The sequence below is a fragment of the Gavialis gangeticus genome, unplaced genomic scaffold (genome assembly GCF_001723915.1).
Source record: "Gavialis gangeticus isolate Ggan-Ray unplaced genomic scaffold, GavGan_comp1, whole genome shotgun sequence".
NCBI classification, from domain to species: Eukaryota; Metazoa; Chordata; order Crocodylia; family Gavialidae; genus Gavialis; species Gavialis gangeticus.
Window position 1 is genome coordinate 37,048,159 of NW_017729032.1, and position 17,674 is coordinate 37,065,832.

General features: G+C 39.8%; 1 protein-coding gene across 3 annotated transcripts in view; it reads left to right on the top strand.

Annotated features, from left to right (window-relative positions):
* Nucleotides 1-6,585: 6,585 nt before the first annotated feature.
* The window catches only part of ZC3H12C (zinc finger CCCH-type containing 12C), a 33,672-nt gene continuing 22,583 nt past the window's right edge, over nt 6,586-17,674 (top strand). The window contains exons 1-3 of one of the 3 annotated variants that reach the window (XM_019525151.1): nt 6,586-6,729; nt 8,611-9,053; nt 14,704-15,467. In XM_019525151.1, the coding sequence (XP_019380696.1) occupies nt 9,030-9,053; nt 14,704-15,467 (788 nt within the window). In that variant the 5' untranslated portion in view covers nt 6,586-6,729; nt 8,611-9,029. Of the gene's footprint in view, nt 6,730-8,610; nt 13,226-14,703; nt 15,468-17,674 lie in introns of all 3 variants that reach the window. The other 2 variants (XM_019525152.1, XM_019525153.1) reach the window with 2 other exon arrangements.

Here is a 17,674-nt window from a genome sequence, read left to right on the forward strand (position 1 = left end):
GGCCCTGTGCTCCCTGCCAGCCCCTGTATTAGCACCCAGGAGGAGCCTAGAGCTCCCCTTGGCTACTGCAGGGGGGCAGAGCAGGATGGGAGCAGCCCTTTTCAGGCTGCTCCCATTAGCTGTGGTCAGACATGCGTAGACATTTGGTTCCCCAGGGACAACTAGCAGTGGTGCACCTTGTGCTGCCACTAGTTTCCAGAGAATGCTTGTACCACATGTCTCTGGCATGCAGCAAGTTACCCCGGGTGAGGTAGGGGAGGCTGGGGTCAGCACTCCTTACCTGGAGTCCTGGGGACCTCCCAGGGCTGCAGTAGCTGCGATCCTGCTGTTCAGCCCCTGGCTGGCTCCAGCCACTCTGGCTTGAGCAGTGCATGCTGCTGCCATGTGCGCTGCATGGCGCACTGTATTTGTTTTCCCACTTTTTTTTTCCCACTTTTTTTTTTTTTTTTTTTTTTTTGAGCCCTGGATATCCAGGGGTCAAAAATGCTCTGTACTGCTCCCTTGCAGTGCGGAGAACAACAGAACATGTGGCATCACACACTGTACAGCCATGTTCATCTACATGAAAATTGGGACATTGGGAGCAAATCTGCTCCCAAGAGGGAACACATGTAGACATGCTTCCCCACTAAGCTTACTGTGCAGTATTTTTACTGTTCAGTAAGCCTGCTTCAAATTAATAGCACATGTAGAAGCACCCAGGATGTCTCAGATAAGCAGTAACTGATCCATTTAGCGCTTCATGAAGTTGAAACAACACCTTAAACTCCATGCAGGAACTCTGGATTATGGAGCATTGGTGTCATGTGCTTCCTGCAAGATTCACCACCTAGCACACAGGTGACTGCGTTAGAACTCTTAAATTGTCTAATATTTTCTCTCTTGCTTTTTAAAATTTTTTAAAGAGAGTTATCCAGCATGGTTAATGAGCCCTGTAGCTCTAATGTATTATAATGGATGTTATGTAGGGTATCCAGCTCATGTAAATTACTACTGAAAGAAAAGGAATGCTTTTTCACATAGCTATGTTAGTCTTGTTAGAGGATTTTCTTCTGACAGATTTGAATAAAAGCACTTTGCTAAGCAGGACAGTGTGCACTCTGTACAGTTGTAGGTATTGGCTGTCTGCCCAATATTGTCACAGGGAAAGTTAATTACAGGTACTTTTTTCACGCACAGAAAGCATACAGTTAGTCCATACAGTTAGCCCATGATACATTTGGAAGGTGGGAAAAATCAGCATCTAACATTCATAATCTTTAAGTTATATTCTAAGGAGAATGGTGTTTAAATGGCCATTTAATTTAGTTCATAAGCAGTAAGGTCCCTTGTAGAAAGCATAACAATGAAGACTGATTCTGCATTCAAGTGGCACACACATACACACCTCTGAGTAAAGATAGATAGTTAGTCATGTTAATCTGAAGTCAGGCAGAAAGCTGGGCAAGGTGGCACCTTAGGCTAGGGATAGAAGTTACACATAAACCAGTTTAAGTGATCAGAAACTGGTTTAAACCTGTAACAGAACAGATGTTCAGTGCACATAAACCAGTTTGAAAATGGCTGAAATGGGTTTGAGATAAACCTAGTTGAATATAATATCAGACTTAACTGATTTTGGGTCAAACCACTTTATGCAGTGTCTGTCCCATACCCCTTATTGGTGTAAGTCAAATCAGAGTCCCCCAGCACCCTGGAATACTCTCTGGGCTGGGTAGAACTCTCTGTTCCACAGCAGGGCTGGCCCCTCCCCTCTGCTCCCGGGCCAGAGCTCTGGCAGAGACTTGCAGGCACAGCAAGGTCTTCTGGCTTCCCTGTGCCCCACTCCCCCCATCCCCTCACCACGTGCTACTTAAGCAGGGATCCCTTCTTCCTCTCTGTCACAGCATGGACCATAGCCAGCATGTGGTATGCTAGCTAATGCTTTATAAGGCTCCAGCAGAGACTGCCTGGCTTCCCCCTCCCCTACCCCCCTCGCTGCTAAATCAGGAACCCCCCCCCCTCCTTCTCTCCCTCCAGTCTCCCACAGCACAGACCCCAGCCCCATGGACCTATGCATGCTGGCTAATACCGAGAGGTGTCTCTCTAATTTTACTGGGCCAGGCAGACAGAACAGTGACTGCTTAGGGAAGTTTGGAACTAATCAAAAGATCAGCTGGTAAGGTGTTTAAGAAGTTTAAAGTAATAGAGGCCATTGTTTTGCTGATTGGGTGATACAGACTGTTATCACTATCAGCCCCCAGGTGGCTTTCTTGCCTGTCAGTTTGCTCCAGACAGTATGATGAAGCAGGGAGGGAGATTGAAAACTCTGTATCATCAACAGATGCATGCACTGCACCCCCACCCCCCTTGCCTGAGAGTGCTAGCCGGGGGCTGGAGCTGGCAACACTCCCACCCCTTGAGCAGCCAGTGGGGAAAAGCCTAGGACCAGGCAGGCAGACCTCCCTAATGAGAGAGTTCTGCTGGGGCCTGGCCATGACCACCTCAGCTCAGCTCAGCTCAGCTCCCTGCAGAAGGGAAGGGAGGGCTGCTCTAGCACCCCTCAGCTTCTAGCCTGAGCCACTGCGGGCATGTGCCTGAATTTCCTCAGTCCAGAGAGAATTTCTGTCTGGTTTCAAACCAGTTCAGCTTAGCCAGGTTAGACTAACCTGCAAATATTGAATCAATTCAAGCTCAGGTTTTTTGAATGTCTGTCCCTAGCCTTAGAGACTAACTGGAGGCTTAAACTTTCATAGGCAGCAGCCTCTCTGTTCCATGCTCCCTGCCTTCTACACCTTTCTCTGTGATGTTCCAGAACTATGAGGAAGAAATTTGCTGTACTAATATCAACAAGAATAGTCACTCAGCAGCCCTCTCAAGTAGTGCATTTTTATTTTGTGTTAAAAACACCAGGTTAAAATTTGGATGTCTGAATAAATCAATTTTCTTAAACCAGTAGGGTGAGGTGACTTGTGCACTTGCAGTAAACTTGGGCTTTGAAGGAGATGTATGTATTTGAAATGTGATCAGTTTTTTAAAAAATGATTAAAAGTTATTATGCTCATGTTTGAGGCCTTCTGACAGCTTGTGGGGTTTTACACTTGTTAGATATGTTTAAAAAAACAGTCTTTTGCCTGGACTTTGTGCAAAAGACCCACACAAACAGGAGCTGCTGAGGGAGGAGGGTCCAAGGCCTCACAGAGATCCACACAGATGGACTCTTGTGCCCCTGCAGACATCCACTGAGGTTTAGAGGGCTCTGTCTGGGCACAAGAATCTGTCCGTGCAATTCAAGACATAACCGTGTAACCAGAAATAGTGAAAGAGACTACAGACAAAGCAATCTGAAAGAAGACTTTTTTCTCAAAACTCTTTGTTACCATAATCTTAGGTGCTATTTCTCATAATGGGAAGTTAACAGACTGGGTTTTTTAAGTTTACTGACTTTGGCAGTTGTTGTTGCCCCTGAGCCTGTTGGTCACTGTGTATGCAGGCCATTTACTTTGAAGGGGCTCCCTGTGGACATCTGGGGCCTCTTTCATTCAGCATTTTGCAAGATTAAGGCTTTTTTCTTCAATCAGCCTAAGAACAGAGATGTGTACATCCACTAACAGTGAGAATAACTGATATACATTTTCTGATTTTTCTTATTTTTCTGATTTATACAAATCTTGTACCATGTTAACAGCATTGCAACAGTTAGAATTTGCCTTAAAGCATGCTCCAGTATTTGTGATCTAACAGTTGCTTCATGGATTCTGCAGGCTGCCTAGTCTTTACATGCTCTCATTTGTGAAGAGGGCTGCTTGATACAAATTCCTATTTTTAACAAGTTCTGTGGATGTGTAGAAATGGATGAGTCTTTATCACAAGCTGAAGCATTCCTTGCCACTTTACTGAAGGCTTTCTAAAGTTGTTAAAAACCTTGCAACATTTTTACCATAAACAAGAGAATGGCTTCTGAATGTTATAATTTTATAACAGGCAGCTGAAACTATTTAAATACATGCTTTAAATAGCGTTGTAGAGGGTAAATTTGAACTCCTATTTCCTACGAAACTTACTTATACCTTCTGATGTACTTTGTGTTGGTAAGAAGCAAAATATTATACTAGATTGACTGTTGGCTGTATACTAGTACAGATTGTTCTTTCCTACAAAATAGTTTGGAAACTGCAATTTCGGCTCCTTACCTGGGGAAAACCATTTCTTGTATTTCTTAACAAATATTAGATAAAATTTGATGTAGTTTAAATAGAAGTTTTCTCAGTTTTGAAGAATAGAAGATAGCACTTCAAGGTGCTGTATTTGGGTTAGACTTTGTCTCTTAACGTGTTAACTACTGATGAACTAGTACTCTCAGCTGATTGCCAACTCTTAATTTTAAATATTAGAGGTCTTCCTTTGCAGCTACAAAGCAAGTTGTGAAATGTAAAGTTATTTTTGTCATGCCACATTATGAGAACTGTCTGAAGCATTGAAGCTAAAATCTAATGCTTTTTGGATTTCTACTGTAATGGTACATGCTTAACTGTCATGTCAGATGTATTATTGCAAACAAGAAAATCATGTGCTTGTAGATTATGATATATTTGGGATAAGGTTGTACACAAAAAGAAAGAAAACATATTACTGAGACAAATCTTTCTCTTTCTTGCATTATGGTACAGCAACACCTCTAGCAGATTACAATAACAGAAAAAAATGTTCATCTTATGTGTGTGTTAAGATCATTTCTTTGAAAAAAAAATAGCCTTTTGTTTTTAATGTGTTCGAAGCAACAGGAGTTTACTGGAACTTGGAAGACTGTGCTGAGCTTTTTTTAGTAATACCTTTCTGTCTTCTGCCTGCATCCGCTTGGCCACCCTGGCTAAGGACAGACATTACAGATAAATGGGTTTAAGGGGTCAGAAACTGGTTTAAACCTGTAACAGAACAGATGTTCAGTGCACATAAACCGGTTTGAAAATAGCTAAAATCGATTTGAGATAAACCTGGTTGAATATGGTATCTGACTTAACTGGTCTGGATCAAACCAGTTTATGCAATGTCTGTCCCAGACCCCTTGCTGGTTTAAGATAAACCAGACTCCCCCAGCATCCCGGCATGGTCTCTGGACTGGGCTGGGTGGGGCTGTCTGCTCCACAGCAGAGCTGGGCCCTCCGCTCTACTCCATGGCTGCAGCTCTGGCAGATCTTGAAGGCATCTGTGTGCCTTCTCCTCCACTCCTCCAAGCAGGAATTCTGCTGTCCCCTCTGCCTTACACAAACACACAGCATTAGCTAGCAGACCACATGCTGGCTATAGTCTGTGCTGTACCAGACAGGACAAAGGCAGAATCAACAGGTAGCTGATAATGTCCCACTGTTGTTTTCTTAATGGGGTGATAAACAATGAGTTAGGGGTGATAAACACTGTGTTATCAGTTTCCTGCTGGGCTGGTCAGTAATGGGGCTGGGAACCCCTCCCTAATCAGAGCATCCTGCGGTGGGCTGGCCGTGCCCCTATCAGCTCAGCACTCTGGAAGGGAGGAGGGCTGCTCTAGTGCCCCCTGGCTTCTAGCCTGAGCCACTGCAGGCATGTGTCTGCATTTCTTTCAGTCCAGAGGGGATGCCTTAATGGTTACAAACTGGTTTAGCCTAGCAGGTTAGACTAACCTGCAAAGATTGAATCAATTCAGGCTCAGGCTTTCTGAATGTCTGTCCCTAGCCTGACACTCTCTGAATTTCTCAACACTCCCTCTCTCAGCCTTTTTCAATCCTCCCCAGGGTGTCTTTCATACCTAACAGAATTGTGGGAGAGCCTTCTTCCCTCCCTGCTGCTTCACACGTTTCTGAGATTCATGTTGCCTGCGTTTCCTCTAAGAGACTCTAGCATACTCCCCCTTGCTTTGCTCTGTGCCATTCTGAAATCTCCTTTCTCTCTGGTGTCCAGCTGTTATTCAGGGTTAGTTATCTATATCTAATTCTTGTTATTTGTGGTGGTACTTAACATCTACTAACTTTTTAAATAAAAAAATGTTAGGGCCTTAATGAGCGGTGATACAGTATCTAATCTTTGTAGAGATGCACAGAATAGAACCACTGGCTTCTCAAGATCAGGAAGGGGCTAAAAATGCAAAGAATCATTGAACATGTAGGCTGCATTTCAATGATTGCTCAAAGCCAATTAATTTCCTGTACTGTATTTTAAGTATAGCCATAGGAGCTAGCTAGTATGGTTAGCTTGCTGAAGGTTTGAGCAGCAGAAGTAGAGCTTTCTTTGTTCATCTGCACTGTGTACTTTCTAGTAATGCTATTATACCCTGTCACAGATGTGACAAGAGATCCACATTGTTTCCCGCTAAGGTTTCTTTGTTGCCCTTGTTGTTCCCAGTAGGAAATCTAATGTACTGGATAAATCCCTCATATGAGTGCATTTCTGTCACTGTGAGCAGGATTTAATAAAATGGTTCTGACATCTTGTACACCTTGGGCACTTTTTAAAGTTTCTTTTTAAGGAAGATTTAGGAAAATTGTTTGGGAGAGGAAATGATCAAGTTGTGCAAAAATGTTAGTCAGTTGTTTAAATCATTATAAACCTAGAATTATATTTAAATGTAATGCTATTGCATTTTGTCAAAGTAGTTTATATTGATTTATTCGCGGAAAATATAACATGAAGGCTTTATCCTACCATGTTAAACATCTATTTTGATCTTGATTGTTTTCAGAAGTTGCAAAACAACGTTGGCCTGGAGATGAATTGAAGGTGATGTAGTTTGCTTTTTATTAGGCATGAGATCTAAAAAGCTTCTTGTGCATGAATATATAGTGAGGACGTGATTCTTGAAAATTAGTAACCTTGTATTTAATACAGCCTTTAAGTCAGGCTGTCCACCTGCATGACTGTGCATTTGTGTGTATAGACCGATCCACAAGTCCACTACTTTCATTATGTTTCCCAAGTTTGCCTTAGAGTTTTGCCTGTACTCAGAGTACAGCATGTGTACTGTTTGCCAAAATAAACATTTCTATAACCATATAAAAGTGTTTGGCTCTACTTAGACAGCTGTTGAGCCAAGGGCTAGAAAAGTGATGCTACTTGCATTTGAGGTCAGTGCCTTTAGACTAGGTAAACCAGACTGGCTCCTTATTTCACCTACAGATGTTTTAATATGCTTAACATTATCCAATACCCGCAACTGGGGTAGTCTAAATACCACAGCAGGGACTGATTAGCTTTTTCAGATCACTGCTTTTATTTGGTGTTTGCAAAGAAGCTTAATCCAGTGCTGGAGATCAGGCTTCCTGCTGTGCTCTTGGGTAGCTTTTTCTCATTCTTTGTGTTCATAGTGGCAGAAATTAGTGAGAAGACTCCTCCAGCTTCTGAATTAAAAACTTCAAAATAGTAATGATAGTAGCTATTTTAGTGGTTGTATGATAGATTGCATACAGGCATTGTATTTTGGTTTATTATTATTATTAGCTTTAGATCTCTAAATCTGAGCATCCAGTAAATATGTTAGTCTTGTATTACAGTGGCACATGGATTCATTTATTATTCTGACACATTTAAAATTCCAGATAAAAGTAAAAAATTATTACAGTTAATGAGCTCTAACAATGCAGAGATTTGCATTCTCTGATGTTTTTAAATCACAGTAGATGTTCCCCAGTAGATTTCCTCTGAAAGAATAAGCAAACAGCTACCAATTCGCAATCTTCAATATGCCTATTGAATGCATCTGAAAGTCAGTTAATATTCAGTCCGAATGAAAATTGGTAAAATGCAGAGTTCTAGAAAATGATGTACTCAATCTTAACTGAACAAAAACAAAGCTAAAAAAAAAAGTCCAAAATGTATATGTCCAGATTTTTCTGTTTCTTACATAACCTCAAAACTAAGCAGTCATGTTGCCAAACCTGATATATTTATTAAGAATTACGTTTGGGACATTTTTCTTTAATTTCAAAATAGTTTACCTCCACAAGAAGGAAGATTTTTTAAATGAGCTCAGGTAGTGACTTAACTTCCAAAATATTTGTTTAGCTATTTCTTCATCTGTATACACTGCCAGGAACTAGAAAGTCCTTTTTTTGGCTTCAGGATTTAATCTGTTGATTAAGAGGTTTTCCTCTTATGGGCAAATAGAGATGAGTCACTATTATAGTGGTGCTAGAATAATTTGTTGTTTCTTTGTGTCAGCTTTTTAATATTTTAATGCCATTAGTTAGCAAAATCCAATATTCAACCATTGAAATTAATATTTTTAGTTTTAAAATGTATCTATTCTGTTTTTATATTGGGACTGAAATAGTTACACTAAGTATTATGTTCAGTTGTGAGTAAATGCTAGTTCATTAGGTTTACTGGCACATAAAAGTAAAGTTTCAGGAAATTCAAAAAATGCTTTTGGATGTATTTCAGGGTATAATGTTAGCTCCTTTCCTATTTCATGATTTGTTTTATTAATGGGAAAAGGTACATAACTACTAATGTGATATTTCCATTTCTGTATTTTTATTTCTTCTACTATACCCTAAAGGTTCTTTGTAGCAGACAAGGCTATATGCTTTAGAATTTTTATTTAATAGAAACTAACAACTTTTACTACTTAAAAATAATTCTTTTCTTTGTTTCATGAATTAGAAGCAAGGAGCAAAAGCTGAAGTCTGCTCAAGCCAGGTGTTTCTTGTTGGCAGCCTGCTCCCTAATGACTCTGGCTCTCATACAGCAGCTGCCTGCTAGTCTCCTTTGTATGGCCTATTGTTGCTGCACACCCCTCGTTAATACACATGCTGCCCAGGGCAGACCCTGAGAATGACATCAACTTGCTTATCTTAGAAACCTACAAACCTGACGCAGGGTATGGAGGTTGCCTTGCATCTGCCTGGCCAACTAATTGTGAGCTTTCTGGCCTCTGATTGGCTGTTATTCCACTCAGTAATAGGTTAAGCAAAGACATTGCCATTCCATCTGTTCAACCATTCATTGTTCTGCTTGCTTCCCTGAAGTCTGCAGCTGAAATCGTGTTAAGGAGTTGCTTCTGGAACTGCAACAAGAAACCAATGTCTGTGTGTTTTCCAGTTAATGTAAGTATATGCACTCTCTTTGCAGGATTGAGCAATTTCACTGTTCTGACATTTCAGTGTGTTGGTTTCAGTTTTGAGCAACGTAAACAGCATGCACACCCGTTGGAATTTCCAAACTTTGGAATCTCTTTTTAAAATTCCATTTGAAGAATAAGTTATGAAAGGCTGATCATTAATTTGATATGGTCAAGTAAGGAACTTCTAAGAGCACCAATAGTGCTGGATTTTGGGAGGGTGAAAATGAGAGGTGGAACACTTCAACAGGGCTAAATTTTTCTGTACATTTTTGGTGACTCCAGCTTTAAGTTCAAAGTTTTAGCCCTTCTTGCAAATATACAGTGCTTGATTTACTTTTCCTTTGGGTGAAAATATAGATTTTATGCATGTTTGCCCAGTTTATGAAATTTCACCAAAATGTAGTAAGTTTCCTAAAATTAGGTAGAACATCACTGTGGTACAGTGGCTGTGTTTGGGATGGATTTAGAGTATGATGTAACATCAGTTCATTTGAGCTACTCTCACAAACTTGTATGTTGTGGTCAAAGACTTTGTGCTTTGAGTGATGTTCTTACGCTTGCAGAATTAACCAGCATATTCTGATGAAATTTTAAATCTATTCTGTTTTATGCTTTGGGTTCAGATATTAGGCTAAATAACAAACAGTGTATGTTCCGTGAGGCAGTGTTCCAAGGATCCTCTAAAGAAAAAAAAACAAAGACCTTCATATATCAGTTGGGAGGGAAGGAGAGCACATAAAAGGGTTAAAAAGAGGTTTGCATTTCTACCACATGCCCTATTGTGTGAACATATGCATAAGTCTATTGAAAGTTTTCAGAAGATGGGCAGGCCACCAGTTGCTGGTCTCCTGCAGTTCCAGTAGACATCTGTTGCCCCAGAGCATTAACCAATCTGTTCAATGGGACATCCTTCCTTTGTTAGATAGAGCGATGCAGACAACAGCGCTCGCTAAAATACAATGGTAATTAAATATACAGAAACTACAGCAGTAGGTATTTATTACATATTCATTATTTTATTTGCATTGTTGCAATATCTTTGCCATTTGAGAACAAGTACACTGGCTTCTGTCTTAATAGCCTATACAGTTTTCAGGACAAATGGTTGCGGTGTTTTAATAATTTGAGGTACAAATAGTTGCTGTTTGCTGTTTTAAAAAACTAAGAATATTTTTTGCATGAAAACAAAATGAATTAGTTATCTGTTGTAAGATTTACCTTTTCAAAACATTGAGGTTCTTTTAAGGACAAATGTAGTTGCTTTTACAAACATTTTGCCACAAAATACACTATTTCCCCACTTAATTTCTTTGTGTTTTTTCTTTTTTATTCCATGTACTAAGTCTGCAGTAAACTACAAATAAAAATTTCAGTTGTAAGTGGAACATTGTCATTATATGTACTAAAAGACTGGATGATCTAATTGTTTCTGTCCCGTTTGAGAAATAGAAGGGTTTTATGCAAAAGAGTCAGTGAGGTGGTTCTTGTTGGTGTTTAATGGAAAGTAGGTCTGTTACTGAAGTTGAAGAACTGTAAATGGAAAAAGAATGCAATTCTATAACGTAGTAGCATTTTGTTCCTCCACAGTGCTAAGTATAAATCCTTGACTGAACAAGTATGTGTCTTTGTTATTTGATTTACATAATATTTAAACTCTCTATAAAAAAGGGAGCTAATGTAAAATATTAGGCCACATTTTATTTTATAGGTTTCTTTTTTGCATTTTTAATATAATTTAATCTAAGTCCTTAAAAGTTTTGATGTGGTGATTTATAACTATGTGCACATTCAAATAAGATCCCATCTTATTGCAGTGATCGTCATTCATCTCTCTAGGTTAACCTGGGTGACTTCTATATTATATTTACATTTTTATACCTACCAAAGCTATTACTTAACTGCACTGCAAGTATAACCAACAAGTATAGTAATCTTATTCTTAACAGGCTTATTTCTGCTACTCATTGTTCATGCAGTTATTATACATACATTGGCAGTCAAAGTTCACAAGGGAGATTTTCATCTAGGTAACAAGTCTAGGAAAATATTTCAAAGCAGTTGCTTGTTTTGTTGTAAATAATGTGTGGCTCTTTTCATGTTCAGTGTTTCTGCTGTTTCAGGTTTATTTTCCTGTTTTTTGGGGCTTTTTGTTTGCAACAGGTATTTGATGGGGGGTGGGAAGAGTGAAAAAGTAATGTGGGCTAATTTGTTCAGGTAGAGTGAGTCTCATTTCATTCTTTGCTATCTTGCTCCAAGTAAAATAATCAGTTCCTGGAGCACTGAGCTGTAAGATCTGATTTTCAATCAGTGAATGTCACACAGAACATCGGGTTGGAAACTCGAGTCTTAACATTCTCAGGTTATACTACTGCAAATTCTTTGCTGCTTATCACAAATGGTATGGGTGGAGATAACAGACATTGTAAAATTTGTAGATATGCAGAATTTGCACGTGGGGCACAGGCCTGACGGCAGGAATCACATACTGATTAAGCAAAAATTAAAAGTAAGATGTCAAAATATTTCAAATCCTTATGCTTTATGTCTGTAGTGAACTTACTACTTTAGCAACTGGTTTACTATGATAGTTTCCTGACAAAACTTTGCAGTAGATTGAAAGCTGCTACTGATGCAACTTCTTCAAACAGTTTTTAGAGAATGGCAGTGTTACACAAATGAGGCAGTTATTTTTTTTTGCAAGGTAGAGAGTAAGGCAAACATGTGAAACCCATAAGCACAAAGCTCATTGGTGATGGATTCATACTATTACATGCAATACATTTGAGTGTATGAGCCCTCCAAACAAAGTTAGGTATTTGTATGTGCTTGATATGTCTAATCCTCAGTACATTTATAGCTCTGTCACTCATTTGTGTTAAACTGGGAAAATATTATGTTTGTTTTTATAGTTACAATTAAAGACTTCTTAAAAATGTTAAAGAGAAATATTTGGGATAGAACTTCAGAAAGAACCATATTAGTTTAGCTTGACTAATATAAAACATTTTTTTTAGTCTATACATATCAGGATGTGTTTCTCCTGTTCAATTAAGGTCCAAATGAAAAATACCACTTTTAGTTAAGTGTGCTAACTGGTACTTCACTGTGCAAGGATTTGAGTAGTGACACATCTACCTTAGTGTATTCTGTTGCAGCAGTGTATCATCCAACCCAACTTTTCAGTCCAGCTTAAAAATGTTGCCGATTTTAAATATACTTCCTCCAGTCAGAGCAGATTGTGGGGTTTATGGAACAATGATGTCGGAGCTTCCAGATTGGTTTGGCAGCTGCATTGTTCTCAGAGGGTAAACCAGACGCACTTAAGTCCCAGTCTTTTTCATGGGCTTTTGTTCATACCAAATTATTCTTTCACTGTGCTAGCATTCATGATGGCATGTTAAAGGAGTGCATCCTAGCAACTAAAGACTGGTTGCTAGGCAGCCTCACTTCCAATAGGTTTTTCTTGTTTAAGGTACTTTTTGGTGGCAGTTCTATGAAGGCCCACTGTGTGGGTTTTTAACTGTATCCTTTTATTGGGATATTGTTGTGATTTGTTACTGGCACTATGCTATCAAGTATATTACAGTAGTTAATAAATCACCATGTGTAAAGATTCACTTCCTAAATTCCCCTTGTATTTAATCTGCAGTATTGCCTGAACTCATAAACCTCCATGTAAAGAGGACCTAGCATTGACTACTGATATCCTATGAGAGAGTATCAATCTCACTCACTTCTAACTAAATCGAGCCAATGTAGAAATCAAAGTAGAATATATTCTTTCTATTGGTCCAAATTACATTAAACTAGTCAGAAAAAATTGCTGCTTGGTATTAAACCAAAAATGGTAAGTTATTTGGTAGAACAATTTAGTTAATACAGCTATTCACTGAAAAGCTCTGCTGCCACGGAGATGTCTTAACACTTAATGCATTTAAAACCCATTTTTATCTAGTCATGGATGGCTTACTCACTTCATTCCCATTTGTCTTGAGAAAAGCCCGCATCAGTTTCTATACATACATTCAGATCTTTTTTTTTTCCCTTAGCAAATGGAATATATACTGTGCAAATGATGATATTCTTAACAATATATACCTACTAATTTAATAGGAGAGAGTTGTTTACTCTCATGGAAAAGACTTTGTATGTCAGGTATGGATTGTTTCTAATAGGATACAGATATGGAATTGTGTTTAGGATTTAGTATGGAATTGTTTAAACTGATTTTTCTTAGGGTGACTTTGGCCAAATTTAGTCACGCTATATAGGACAAATTCAATTTCTCCCATTTACACGTGTACATCACTTAATTTGTTGCCCTGTCAGAACACAAAGTGCTGTTTCTTGTTTTCAGCTCATTCTCCCCTAGTATAAAGTTTTGTTGCGTTTAAAGCTACAGCTGGACAGTGTAGTCCTCTTTAACAAGAAGAGTAAAATATCTTTCATTTTTAGTAAAAGAAGCAATTCTACCCTCTGCCTGAATTCTCATTTGAGAGAGCAAAACAAAGTAAATGAAGTACTCATTTCCCTTTAAATATAGATTATGGAAGTATCTGAAAAAAATCTGGGAAACTGCTTCAGTAAACCTAATACACGATTTTCTGAGGTGCAGAAACTACAGCTTGCTTTGTTCCATTTTTCCCACATTCTTCCCATCTCCAGCTTTTAGCTGCTGATTCAGCAAAATGTCTGCAACCATGACAAAATTTTAGCAAAAATGTAGTCTCATTGTTGAAGTCAATATTTAAGTGTTTTTTTTTCTAGATGGGGTTCTTGAGGGCTGAAGTGTATCCCATTGACATCAGAGGAAACCTGTTTCATTGGATTTTGGAATTGCATATTGAGCCAAGTACTACACTCATTATTAAAGCAAAGCTCCCTAGAGACTATACAGAGGCTTTTCTGATTTGGTCTATGCTTTATAACACAATTTAGAAATATGTTGGGGATGTTTACCCACTTGAATTAATTTGCTGTTTCGGAGCTGGCTGATGTTTGGTTATTCCATCATCAGCTTACTTTCCGTATGATGCGACTTAAGCATATTTGCCTAATTAGGCCAATAAGGTAGTAATATACTAGTTAACCTTTTAGTAAATGGAAGGTCTGAGCTATTTAGTCTAAAAAGCTTTTCTGCAGTAGTACTCTTATTTTATAGCTGTATTTATTGTTTATGCCATTGTTCAGTAATGTTTTCTGAACATGTCAGATTATCACATTTATTTTAAATCTAGACAGAAGGGTCCCTTCTTTTGAAGTTATAGTAAACAATTTTCTAGTGTTTTTGTTTCCCCTTCCTCTGTACTCATTGTATTTTTGCACAATTTATAACTTAACATTAAAAATCTGAATTTTTTTTCTTATATTATTCATTAATTTAGAAATAGATATGTTTTATGAAAACTGCAGGAAAATGCTTAGTTTCTAAATGAAATAGAGTTACCTTTATTGGACACTTCTGTTGGATTGAAGTGTTGTTACACTTTGCAGATTTCCTAGGAACTATTTTAAAAAACACATCCAAAATAAGGATATTTTTGAGGTGGCAGAAAACAAAATCCCAAGGTAATAGTAAGACAATCACCCACAGTAAGAGGTAACTGGTGCCAACGTTTTTATTTTTTCTGTAGGAATACGGAACACTTTATATTCAGAAGTACAGGAAAAACAGCAAAGTGGAGTCAAGTACATGCAGCAGCTTCATGGGCTTGAAGGATCACCTAGGGCATGACCTAGGCCATCTCTATGTGGGGAACACTGACACACAAATAAATGCAATTGTACCTTGGTCAATGGTGGAGAAACCAACAATGGATAAAGTAAACTCCAGGAAGGAAGATGCAGACAAGGAGGCATCGGAAGAGACTGGAAGTTCCAGCTGTGATTCAGAAGAGAGCACAAATTCTGATAATGAATCAGAAAGACTGAATAACACTGCATCAGAATCACGCTTGTTGCCTAAGACTCACCGACAGCTGTGCAGATCTCCCTGCTTAAAGCCTCATATATTAAAGCGTAATGAAATCCTGCAAGACTTTAAGCTTGAGGAGGCTCATATAGTATCTAAGGAAGTAAAGAAGCCCCCTGATGCGATGAAAGAATATCAAACCAAACTGGAGTTTGCACTTAAATTAGGTTACTCTGAAGAACAGGTTCAACTTGTTCTAAGTAAACTTGGTACTGATGCTTTAATCAATGATATTTTGGGAGAACTTGTCAAACTTGGAAATAAAACTGAAACTGATCAGACTGTAAGTAATGTTAACACTAGTGTAATGCGTGAAGCATCTTCCATAGAGTCTCAGAGGTCTGAGTCCCCACTTCAGGAGGATGTGACAGAGGATGGTGACAACCTGAGGCCAATAGTAATTGATGGCAGCAATGTGGCAATGAGGTATGTGGCAATGAAGCATTTGTTTTATGTATATGAAAACGGAACTGTTGCAGGCAACTAGAGGGCTGATGTGCTATTTCATTACTTATCAAAAACTGTCCATTATTTATTGTTTGCATAGTCATGGTATGGTTATTTCTCAACCATATGTATGGAAACCCAGATGGCATCTTGAGTGCTCAGATTGAGTCTGTCAGTCGGAGTACAGTGATTTACGCTATTGTAGTAACTGCAACCACATGTTAATTATGCAAGTCCCTCTGCTTCTGCTATTACATCTCTCCACTTAGTTTACTTTTTCCAAATTTACAATTAATATATTAAACAACAAGGTGGCTAACTTTACAGATGATGTAAAATTACTTGCATCTCTTGAGATTAAACAAGGCAGCAATGGATCTAACAAATCTAGGTTAAGGGACAATATTACAACATAAAAACAAAGAAACAGCTAATTAAATTTTTTGTCTTTCAAACTGTAAATGCAAAAGAAAATCCTTTTTTATTTTTAATGTCCTGCTTAATTAATCTTGGCACTCATACCGCCAGATGTCACTGAGGCCAAACATTTAGCAAGAATTTCTATGGGTATTTTTTACATCCAGTTACAAAAATAATAATATACTGTTATAAATTTAAAAGAGATGGGATGCGAATCTTCTTGCTTCAGAGTATTAATCAAAAACTAATTGAAGAAAGAAATTTTTCCTTTTGGGTAGGTTATTCCACAGTGATCTACTCTACCTCCAAAGTGTTGGGTAATGGCCACTGTTGTAGACAAGATATTGAACTAGATATTATGGCAATTCCTGAGACTACTTGTGGCAGGACACTATAGGTGCCTGCCACTTTTAAGGGCCTAAAGACAGCGGCTAGCAGGTGCCTGATGAGGGCAACCATTTTGGATTCAAGGCTGCCCATATAAACAGGGCATTTTGGTGCTGGAAGGCAGGCAACAACATTGCCTGGCTGCAGGGCTGCTGTTATCAACCGGAGGTAAGGGAGGAGCTGTAGGGGATGGTCAGGAGGCTCCTGGTCCTGGGTATGACCTAAAACTGCACCCTGCTGGGAGTGGGTGGCCTGGTGGGGCTCTCAGTGGCGTGGGAGCCCCCAGGAAATGCCAGGCCAATTATCACCCCGGTGAAAAGTGGGTCAGGGTGCCTTAACCCCAGCTCTCACAACTGGGTGTGTTACCCCCTTGTAGAGTCTGGCAGGTGGACCTCAGTGAGAGAGTGGAGCCACAGACCCAAAGCTGTCTTGACATCCCCTGATTGGTCCATGCTGGGGCCTGGACCAGAAGAGTGGAAGGGCCAGGGGCCCACTGTGAGGGATGCCCAGAGCTGAGGGCCTGGAGTTCTGACTGGCCTGGAGGTGGGCCAGGACTAGTAGAGCCAAAGGTCCCAGGGGACCACACCCATAAGGGGGAAGCAGCTCAGAGAGCTGTGCAGCCTGGAATGAGGGTGGAATAGGCTGCCTGAATGGAGAGATCCAGGTGGGGTTCAAAGAGCAGGATTCTAGGGCCCAGTGTAGGGCCAGTGATATTGATAACATCTGGATGCCACCTGCGAGGCTTGGGCTGCAGTGTAGGGGAGGAACAGAGCGCCCCCTGGCATCAGGGCAAGAAATGGGCAGCCTCCTGCTTAATTAACATCAATTAATTAATTAACAACGAGGCACGGTGGGCGGTTAGCTCAGAAACAGGTGGGCGGGCCACAGGGAAATCGGCCCCAAAAAGGCCCTCTGTTACACTACTGTATCTCCAGAATTTCATTAATCCAATGAGAGAGACGTATTCATACACTGAGTGCTCATCCTCACTTATCATCTAACTATGCCTATGGAAATTACTGTTGGTGGGACAGATGGGTGTCTAAGCCTGCTTTACTAGGCAAGGAGGAGTTAGGAAAAGATGTACTTAAGAATCTGAAATGAGGGATGTCAGAGAGTTTAGGTGGCCGTGCTTTCAGTGGGCACGTGGATGAAGGACTGGTGAGTAACTAATTGGACAGAGCACAAGGATTGTCCTAGCCCAGGGGCTGGCAATTATTTCAGGTGGAGGGCTGCTTACCCAGTTTTGGCAAGATTTTGAGAGCTTCATGGGTAGCCCCGCCCCTTGACAGGTGCCCCAACCCCTAGTCACCATCTCGGGACCAGTGTCCCAGGGCCAGCATCAGTGGGGACCAAAGCGGGGCACAGGCTGGCAGAGG